This window comes from Megalopta genalis, chromosome 4 (genome assembly GCF_051020955.1).
Source record: "Megalopta genalis isolate 19385.01 chromosome 4, iyMegGena1_principal, whole genome shotgun sequence".
Lineage (NCBI taxonomy): Eukaryota > Metazoa > Arthropoda > Insecta > Hymenoptera > Halictidae > Megalopta > Megalopta genalis.
The window spans coordinates 27,534,398-27,545,401 of NC_135016.1; the positions used below are offsets into that span (position 1 = coordinate 27,534,398).

The window sequence follows — 11,004 nt, forward strand, 5'->3', positions numbered from 1 at the left end:
AGACGAAGTATAGAATTTTTTGTCACCAAAAAATTGAGCCTCTTGTATTTTTAGAGTTCTCTGATTGGCTTCTAATTGAACAAAGGGCGTGAGAAAATCTCTGTCACAGATTTAGGATTCGTACAGATATTGCATACAATGCTTTGTCTTGTCTCAGGGTCTGAATTACCGACTCTATAGAAAATACTGTGGTAGGATAGCGGACTTTACCTAAATATACCTAAATAAACTCCTAATAATACTCAGCACTCGCAGTAGAAATGAAATATACAGGATATTCGCTTCTTGCTAACGCGCCTATTTTTCGTGAACCATCGATAATGCCGATCACAACACGATATAATAAGGGGGCTCTAGAGTAAAGCTGTCGGAATATTCGAGTATTCAAGAGGTACAGTAATGTCTCCTCTAATTGACGCTCAGATTGATCCACAAAATCGGACAATTTAGGGAGAAGAGAGACGATTATTCGATCCTTGCGGTTCATTTTTATAGTCACGAATTGTCAACAACTATAAAAACGAGCTGCAAGGCTCGAACAATCGTATCTCCTCTTCCCAAATTGTCCATTTTTGTGGACAATCTGAGCGTCAATTAGGAAGAAATTACTGTATTTGCTTTCACAACGGATAGATGATGAAAATCACGGGCAAATGAAAATTATAAATCGATAACAGTTCATTATTTAGACAACAATTTAAAGATAAAGCATTCTGCTTTAAAAATTTATATTTTCTTTCGGTCTCATAATAGTAAAAATGAGTAACGAATTAGTGATAAGAGTATTGTTACTTAACGTAACCGATAAATTTGATATATTCTTTGGTAGATCGTACACTACATTATTTCAGAATTTTCGTTTTTTTTTTAATTTCTCCAGTCTGTCATAATAGTCACTAGGCGTCTAAAAAAGCTGTTTTGGATATTTTTGGAAATGGATATTAAGTGAGCAATTATGGGCAATTAAAGAGCAATTTTTTGGGCTATTTTTCGTTAATATTGGTTACTATCGTGACGTTCGTGCACTGCATTGAACCTTCCTCTGTCGAATGATACCATTAAACAACGATGAAGATGCTGATTTAAGGTAGTTAAATGTCATCCCGTAAACCCATCGTTTTCGTTTCATTTTGTCGGTAACTGTGCACTCTACCTTTATCTCTTCGCTAGGAAGTCTAGCCCTTTACCTCGAATACCTCATCTATAGTAATACAAACGAAGTATACGGAATACTCTATTCTTAATAAAAACATTATCTGTATTTACTGTTTTCTCGACAAATTGCTATATGCTTGCATTGTCTGCAGCTTCCGCTAATAGTTGACATCACGTGTCGTTACTGATAAGTGGCACCGCCTGTCGGAGCAGTACCGAAATTATGCTCAGTTTGAAAATGATTGAAGTGAGCATTATTTTCATTGTTCGCATACTACATTCCCTTAAATTAAAAGGTACAATACATAAATATTGTTAAAGATTGTGACAAACTGCACCAATTGTTTTTAATACTTCTAATCACACTCTTCAAACTTATTATAATCATATCACTTTATAAACTTTCGTTCTATAATGCTGTAAATTGCGTAAAAATGATAAACTTTTCGTATTTTGTAAAATTCGTAGCATTAGAAATACGAAAACTTCTTTCCGTATAAAATTGTCTCGTTCGTAATTTCCTTAAGTTGCGCTAGAAAAATAGGAATTTTCATAAAGATTCGCGGTCCAGCAACAATAGTTGCCCTCGACGTTAACGCTAGCGTTCGCGATACTTTCTGTTCTGTTATACCACCAGCGTGTCATATTAATGAAACAATAATTCACCGTATTTCGCTCTTTGCATAGTAAAGCCGTCTATTTGACTGTACGTGACAGCCGGCTCCTATCGATGAATAGAAACAAATTCACAATCAAAATGTAGATTAGTTTGCACATATTTTACGGGTCCACGGCGTTGTCGATCGTTCATGATTTATGCTTCAAAATGATCAACACTCCGGTCGACCATTAATATTCATACTTCTAATACGGCAAATGATTCATTCCGTTTCGCATACTTTTGCCGAACCTGCATTCTTCCTTTATCGTAACCACCAATATCATTTTCACAAGAGAATCGTTTTGCTTCTATCTCTGTACGACAATTAAAACAATTTAAGTTAGTCGATGCATAGAACGGAACGATCATCGTCAAACTGTTCCATAAATCCAACAATGCGCGATCTATAGTTTCCTCATTTCGGTAATTGGCTTTCTAACGCAATTGCGACGCGAACGAAAAGTTATAGGCCGGCTGACAAACTCGTTAATTAATTATACCGAACAAGCGATAATTGCGGGAACAGAATTGAAAATGTTCCAGTCGCATTTTATTGGCCGGCATAGTTGCAGTTCCGCGGAAACGTTTATCTAGCCCTTCGAAAATCGTTTTCGTGGGAACAATTTAATCGTCTTGTAAAACAGGTTTTAACCGGTGGCGATTTAATGGGAAAAATTGATTTCAACGAAGAGAGGAGGAGCGTCGGCTGTTGAATACGCGCTGACTGAACGACGCTGTCGATACGCGCTGACTACTGTTTTACAATTTTTTTCATGCAAACTCGCTGGCTCGGACGGTCGCCCGCTCGCTCGCTCGCTCGCGCGCGTGCAACGCGTTCTAGAATTACGCTCGGTACACCCGAGCTGGATGGTGTTTGAGTTACGCTGTTTGATCCCGAGCCGAATGTTTAACCGTGAGTAATGTCAGCATTCTTGACGGTATTCCGATATCCGTAGTAGGATCTCGAACGGGTGTCCGATAGCAGGAGCAGCTCATCTTTTGCATGATTCAGTCGACTGTCAGGTGCGAGGTGCGTTACACCGGTCTCCGTTCCTTGTCGCGCTTCCGGTTCCCTGTAATTCTTTCTCGCGCAAACCGTTGTCAATGTCAGTCCTCCTCGAACCCAGGGAAATATGAATCCGTCAAAGTGGAATTTTGTTTCCGCGACGATGGTGAGTAAAAGTCATTGTATCTGTACCTTCTCCTGGAAATCTCGCGAGAATTACCGTCACTTTTCCACCGCAATGATTGCTCGGGTCAACGCACAATTTTCGGCAGAGTAGTATAGTTTGACAACGTTCGATCGCATCATCGCGGTCCAGAAATTCGGAATCCGTTACTCTGATATTATTATTGGTGTCAATGTGTGGGTAGGATGGTTCGAAAGGACTTGTGCACTCGTTGTACGGTGTAGAATACTTCTTTATTCTCTTGCGAACTTTGTCTTCGGACGAGTCGCGGCGCAGTGATCGAGTATTCGTTTTTACACTCGCCGTTTGCCCTGGTAAAATTCCTGATTGGCTAACCCCACGAGTTGGGCCTTCCCAATCAGCGTTGTTCATTTGTCCTTTTTACCGTCTGTTCTTACGCCCTTCGCGTATTTTCGGAACGGCGTGGCGATCGGTGGGGATAATGAGTTTGACGTGACAACGTGTGGAACTTTTCCTTCGGGCACCCGCGTCGGACCACATGGCCCTTGGGTCGCTGGGTCCGCTTCAAATACCCTTCGGAAACTCTCTAAATTTATGACGGTCTCCGTTTGCTATTGAGGTGTTTCTAACAAACTCTACTGCAGGGGTGTCAAACTCGCGGCCCGAGATGAACATTTTTGATGTCAAGTATCAGGACGTAAACAATAATTTAACTTTATATATGTTTATTACAATGTACTAGTCGAAATAAAAATATTTGTTTCTATGAACATTGATTTTTTTGCGGCCCACCTAAAGTTAAGCATTGTTTATTTGGCCCAAGTTAGCTTTTGAGTTTGACACCCCTGCTCTACTGCAAACATGCGTTGTTAAGGTTTGGAACTTATGATCTTAAAAATAGCTTCTTCGAAGGAGAGTCGTAAATTACGCTGGTCGTTTGCACGAGGACTAAGGTTTCCATTGTGCGTACGACTGGACGCTACAAATGGTAATCGAAAAACTTCGGATTTCACGTCTTTATTCACGCCTGGACATGTTAAGGGTAAGAAATTTGCTGTCCGACTGGTTCAGGTCATCTAATTCGTATCCAGAAAACTTCGTGTTGTTACAAGCTGATAGTTACAGATTCTAGATTTTATGCATTTATGGCACGGTTGCTTGTAGGAAAGTTACTGCAGTAAAAATATGTTGTAAAGCTTAAAACCAGATTTTAATTTCGTTTCGCGATCTGATTGGAGTCCTGCTGAAGTAAAAAAAATGTCTGCTTAATTACAAGTACGGTAAATTAGTTCCCGAGAATCTAGATTTACATAATTCTGTGGTGTCTGGTTGTCAAGAAATTGTAGCTTGATCGTACAAACTGGTCAGGCGATACGATCTTTCGCGAAAATATAGCTCGGCTCTTCTCTCCTGAATTAATTCGTATTTATTACATTCTTGATTACTTATAATTTAGTCATTAATCGAACATTCGAAATTCGAACGTCTCTGTCCAAATACATTTGGAGCCAACTCGAACAGACCGCTTTCGAGCCACAGTAATCAATATTTTGACCACTTTCGTGATTTCGCTATCGACCACACGTTGGTCACCATAATCGATATTTTATAATTAGTAGTTGTTCTCGGCCAGACGGCTCGATCGCATTGCGTCAAACGGAATTGACCGAGCCTCGCGCGTCTAGACTACGGTCCGTCTTCGTCCAAAGTTAATCTCTAAAAAGCTATTTGTTTCTACAAGAAAATTAACGTTGGTCTTAAGAAGGTAGGCGCAAAACTATACGACTAAAATGCGATCGATCTCGGACGATACTCGGATTTGTGTCAATGCTATTTGTCGCGAGAAACAAACGAGACTGCCAATTCATGCTGCATGCGACCGAGAAGTTTGTTCGGTAAAAGCGTAGCCTAACAGATTTATTATACAATTTTAGCTTAATCTACCCTGTCTTAACCCTTAGCGCTCCACGTGTTTCTCAAGTTCTACCTACCAGCAACTCCGGCACATTTTTGGAGCAAAGCGCCCGAGATAAAGGAAGTTTTATTTTGAGTGGAAAAGATTACGCGTCCTTGCGAAAGCGTTTGATTTTATTCATTTTATGTTGCTAAGTATAAAAATGGGCAAAAAATGTTTTAATCGTAATGGTATCTACTTAACATTGTGCGTGGTCGGTGCATCGACATCGTGAATTGTGACCGAAATTTCCAAGCAGCAAATGCATCCTCGTCGAAATGGGTAAATTTACTATTAACGATATTCTTCGCAATTCTTAAATAAATATATCCATCATGTTCTTTGACACGATTTATTATAAAATTAGCATTGTGAATCGTCCGTTGAATTCTGTTTGGATACGGAATTATTGAAACAAAAATATCACAAAAATATGTACTCGGTTCATCGGATAATGTAATTTGAATATGATTTTTAACACGTTGGATGCCACGGGGGTCACCGGTGACCGGCACTTTAACTTGGCGGTGACGCCATGGGGGCCACCGGTGACCGGCGCGTCCAAATTGATAGGAATATATATAATTTAAAACAAATGTCAATATCTAAAATTTGGTATTATTACCATCGTCGATTCAAACAGTGACCCCTGTCGCAATTAACATGTCAAACATGGTTATACACTGTAACTTATCTATTGCAGATAATATTTTAACACTATATGTATCACATAAAAGAAAATTCATCGTGGCGCCACAGGCAATTTCTGTAAAACCGGCGTGGCATTCAACGTGTTAACGTAGACACTTTCAGCTTCGATTTTCGCTAAGTTTCATAGAAATAGCCCCGCAAGAACATATGTCAAATTTCATCTCAATTATCGCTTCAAATTCGTATAGTTTTCCTTGTCTTTTCCTAGGTGTCAAAGGTCTCTGCGAACGGACCTGTTAAACAACCTAATAGAAACGATTTTATCTATCAACTTTACGGGGCAACGTCCCTGCACTAACCACGGACTTTCTTATCGCAGCTGTCGTTAATCACCACGGTGGTCTCGGGGAGCATGGCTACGGGCTCCGAACAGCAAGATCAGGAGCAACAGCAGCAGCAGCAACAACAACAACAACAACAACCACAACAACAACAACAACAGAGACATCACGATCCGATGGCACCGGCGAACCAATCGGTTAACGCGCTACCCTACTGGGAATACGTACTCCGTGAATCCGTGTTCAGGACGATCTCGCCGCCGCCGTCGGCCAACATCAACCTGTACAGACGTCTGTTGGACGCGCCGCTTTACGGCGGCCCGTTTCCGACGGGGCCGAACGATGCGGCCAGCTATGTTCTGTCACGCGGCGACGTTTATTACCTGCCGAACAACGACTGGCTGCTCTGCCAGGAGGGCTGTATCGACTGCGAGGTTTGCTCGGAGTACACGCATCCGGTGCTCAAGTGGATCCTCAGGATGGTGAAGAGACGACCTGTCCACGGTCCGGAGCACCAGGACCTCCAGCTGACCCTGATCCCGAGGATCGACGGCAGTTACCTTTCGAGAAGCCTCTGGCCGCGGTCGTACGTCTATGTGACCACGCCGGGTCAACTGGAGAAGTTCTGGAACGAGAGGATGGGCTTCCAAGGTCCTCCGAGCCTGGAGGATAGCATCGGACAGCGCCGGAAGTCCGGTAATTTCGGCAGATCCGATGAGGAGTCGTCGGAGCGACACGCGCGCGGCCAGCTGACCACCGCTACGGAGTATCCCGAAAGCGATTCCTCCGGTAGCACAACGCCTGAAAATAAGGAACAACGCACCACGTCCAGTTCGGTGTCGAACCCAGCTGGATCGTCGGATCGACCTGCTGGGAACGGTTCTGCGTCGATGCCGGTGATCGAGAGCGGGAGGAATGGGTCGAAACAGCTCCTGCCGAAGTTGATCCTCGGCACTGATCAGCTGGGGCAGAAACACTTGGTGCACGTGGTGCCGGCTGATGGGACCAGCAGGAACTCGACGAGTCCCGTAACGACGGGACCTTTGAATGGCGGCAGCAAGTTTCAGAACCGGACAGCCTATCAGAGGTTATTGAAGAGGATCTACGACTCGCTGAGCACTAACAAGAGATCCATCGAGAGTTTCCTCGAGCCCTCGACGCAAATCGGTGATGTTACGTTTGACGTTGGATGATCGCGGTAGGTTCTGCCTGTTCCGATAATAATTTCTGTCCAATTGTCTTTTTTTTTTAGATCGCCGGCGGGAGGTGTATCAACAGCAGGAAACGAGGAACGATCTTGCGGAGTTGAAGCAATTGATCAGACTGCACAGAAGTCATTACGGGACAACTAGGAACGAGAGTGATCGACGGCCTTTCACTTTGAACTTGGGCGAACAGAGCAAGAAATCCACCGACGAAGTGGACGGGAAAACGTTTGTAAACGATATAATTACCGCTGATCGCGCGTCGAGCGACCATGATCCGGATCAGGAAAGAAACGTCAAGAATGCTAGCACGAAACAGGACGGTAAACGTGTACCACGCATGTTCAAAGTGGTCGTCACTACCGAGTCGACGACCAAATCGTTCAACAAATCGGACGCGGTCGCGGCGAACAATAATCTTTGACGCGCGACCGGTTAGGATCGAGCGGAGTAATTACGCCGAACTTTCCATAGTTTTACATTTATAGAGGATTATGTTTGCAAAGGGTTAAAAATCCTCGAGGACTCGCGATCGCGTAGTAAAGCGGACTAATAGCACCCACCCTGGCGATGTCACTTAACACCGTAAGCCCGCGGGTAGCTCCATCGCCGGCACCGCTAAGAGGATCGACGATCCTTAATCAGGTCTGGCGCGATCGTTTAAAACGATTATAACCCTTCCTTCTACCGGCGTTGGTGTCACGGGCCGTCGCAACAGTCTCACGCATTATCTAACGGGTCGAAAGGGCGGCAGTGTGTGTCTCCGCGTGTGCAGTCTTCGCGAACCTGCGAGGATCCCCTTCGTGGTTGCGTGGCAATGGGGTGCTCGATGCACAAGGTGTACCGGAAGTTCTGGCAAACCAGCACCACACGTGTTAACCCTGTCACGTTCCTCCATACTCATTTCTATGAACACTGTTTTTGCACCGTGTAATTCTTTCTCGATCGAACCGTGTCTTCGTTTCGTTCAGAATCGAGTTTCGACCCTTTACTGTGTAACGCCGAGTCGAACGTTTCCGATTTTATAAAAGCGCATTATCGCCTTGTCATGTAACATTGCGTTGATCTAGTGACAGAAAGTTGAAAACGAACGTTCAAAATCCTGTCCCTCTGCTGTCGATCTTTAAACTTTAACGCGAATGTGTACAGACGCGGCGAAAACCAATTTTCTATTCCTCTTAAACACTCGGGAAGTAAACTCGGAGGTGCAGGTTGACCGAACAGTTTCCGTAAACATTTGTCCTGTCAAAGAGTATGCGAAACCTTCGGGTAAAGTCGAGCGGAAAGAGCGCGACTGCACAATTTTGCAGTTCCCTGAGAAAATCGCGCGGTTCGATCGCGCGACGATTTCGCATCCACCCTGTACACTCGCGCGTACCCTCTTCCTCTTCCTGTTCGTGTTCACGTTTCCCTGGATGTACATGGAGGGGGGCCTTCGCGGATGTGTACACACGACGGGTGTCCGTGTTCGTGCACGCGGGCTGAATTTGTGCAAGCGCAGAGTATACCGTGCACCGCGGGAAAGGATGGGTTTTAAGAGGGTCAAGGGTCGGGCTGGCGTTGCGGGGGTGAGACGACTGGCTCAGGCGGCAAGGTTTGAGGAGCAGAGGTAAGCCGGCGCTTATATTTAATTAAGGAGGATACGGGCTCGAGCGAGGAGAGAAAGTCGGATGGCGCCTGCTCCAGGCTGCTCCAGGCTGTTCCAGGCTGTTCCGTCTCCGTTACTCCCCCGCCCCCTGTCACTTGCTAAAGAGAAAGGGAACGGGTTTGTGTTTCTTCTCTAATTATCTACCCTTCGCGTCCTGGCAGCCACGTTCACTTTCCACGTCTGATATCTGCCGCGTGATCCGATTCTCCGGTCCTTTTTTCCAGCCCCGATTTCCGGCCAACTTGCCGTGTCTTCCTCCATTTCCCCCGCGTCTGATTTCAGTCTCAACCTCTCCCTGTCCTCGTCCCCCCCTTGCACCCGCTCTTTTTTCTACGTCGATCCGCCGTTACCGTTTCCTCTCTCCTCTCCACCCCTCTCCACTCCGCTGCGCTGGCCCATTTCTTATCGTAGTCGGACGATCTCTCCTCCGGCGAGCCGAATTCGATCTCTCGTCATGAGCAATTGCGAATCTCGACGAAGGACGTCCTACCGAACGGCGAAACTTTTTAATTAGACCGATCGTTCCGACATGCTCGCGATGATCAACCGGGATGGAGGTAGATCGAGGTGAATTTATTTAAGCAATTCATTCGTAGTAGCGTCGCGCGCTAATAGTTGAGAAGAATACAGATTTAAACTTGTTTTCCGAAATATTGTTCGCTGTTGTTTAACCGTTCGAGTCCCAAGCAGCGCGATCGCGCTGTTCAGATTTTGCGTCGCGTCAAACTTTAGTGACGCGCGCACATCGCATAGCTGCTTTTCTTTTCTATTTTTTTTCTTTTCGTTTTGTTTGTCGATCTTGACGAGCGCTATCGCGCCGCTTGGTTCTCTCCGCAATCAATTAAGACAAGCGCTATCACGCTGTTCGGCACTTTTCTGCACCGTGTTTTCTGAATAACCCCTGAGACTCGAACGGTTAATCACAACCATTTTTTTACGCTTTCTTCGATTAGCAATCGAAGCGACAGTAGCTGCTGTTGCTTCGAGTATTTTGGAAGCCATTTTCATACTTGTAATTGTTAGAATAGGATTTTTGACTGTAGCTTGTGCTTATTTGAATAACAAATTTTCATTTGTACGTATATTACTAGCAAAGAAAATTTACTAAATAAAATGTGAAAGCACACGTGCGTCAATAAAGTAGCGAACTTCCTGCAAAGAAAATCTGGGAAAATATTAACCTTTTAGATACGGCTGAATTCTGCGCGAGGCTATTTCTCTGGACGGCAGAGTCTGATGTGTACTGTACAGAGTCTGATACTGTATATACAGGGTGTCCCAAAAATGTCTCGCAATCCGAAAGTGGCGGGTTCCTCAGGCCATTTGAAGCAACTTTTTCCTTTACAAAAATTTGCTCCGAGGCACCGTTAACGAGTTATTAACGAAAAACAGTGACCAATGAGAGGCGAGCTCAGCTGGCGCGAGGCGACCGAGCCAATCAGCGGAACTGGGATTCGACCGCTCGACCGCTGGCGCTGTTGGCTTGGCCGCCTCGCGCAAGCTGAGCTCGCCTTTCATTGGTCACTGTTTTTCGTTAATAACTCATTAACGGTGCCTCGGAGCAAATTTTTGTAAAGGAAGAAGTTTCTTCAAATGATCCGAGGAACCCGCCATTTCCGGATTGCGAGACATTTTTGGGACACCCTGTAGACTGTTGTAAATCGATGTGAAGACAAAAGAAGTGTGAAACAGTGCATATGAAGACGATTATTTGGTTCAAACGATGAGCGAGTGAGCTACTAGAGCAAGCCACTATAGTGGCGCGTCATCCAGAGAGATGACATCCGCGAAAGCCACTATAGTGGCGTGTCGTTCTGAAAGATCACATCCGCGGAAGCCACTATAGTGGCGCGTCGTGCCTAAAAGGTTAAATCTATGTATCCTCGCGCGTCGTCTATATTTTTCTCGGGCTGTGTACAAGCTACGAGCCAAAGACGGTACACGATTTCTATCATAGTTACCACAGAAACCTAATTTATACATTCAAGAAGCGCGATTAACGTTCCGTAGGTATTCAAAGAGATTTGAATTTCGTAGTTTTCGTACAGGCAAGATATTGTGATTCGAACTCCTTGTTCGTCGACTCCTCCCGCAATCCACTCGTCTTTTCTGTGTTGTATCCGACACCCCCGCACCCGGGGATCCCCAGCGAAACTCCACCTCGTTCCGTGGCCTTTCCGACCGCGCAATCGGACGGTGCAAAACGATCGATTTGATCGACGGTAGATTGGTTTTAAC

General features: G+C 44.9%; 1 protein-coding gene across 1 annotated transcript; it reads left to right on the forward strand.

Moving 5' to 3' along the window:
• Positions 1–2,808: 2,808 nt before the first annotated feature.
• LOC117218426 (uncharacterized) lies at positions 2,809–9,906 on the forward strand. Its single transcript, XM_033466782.2, has 3 exons — positions 2,809–2,988; positions 5,952–7,080; positions 7,166–9,906. Exons 1-3 carry the CDS (start codon positions 2,950–2,952, stop codon positions 7,540–7,542), a joined length of 1,545 nt encoding a protein of 514 aa, XP_033322673.2. The 5' UTR covers positions 2,809–2,949; the 3' UTR covers positions 7,543–9,906.
• Positions 9,907–11,004: the final 1,098 nt, after the last annotated feature.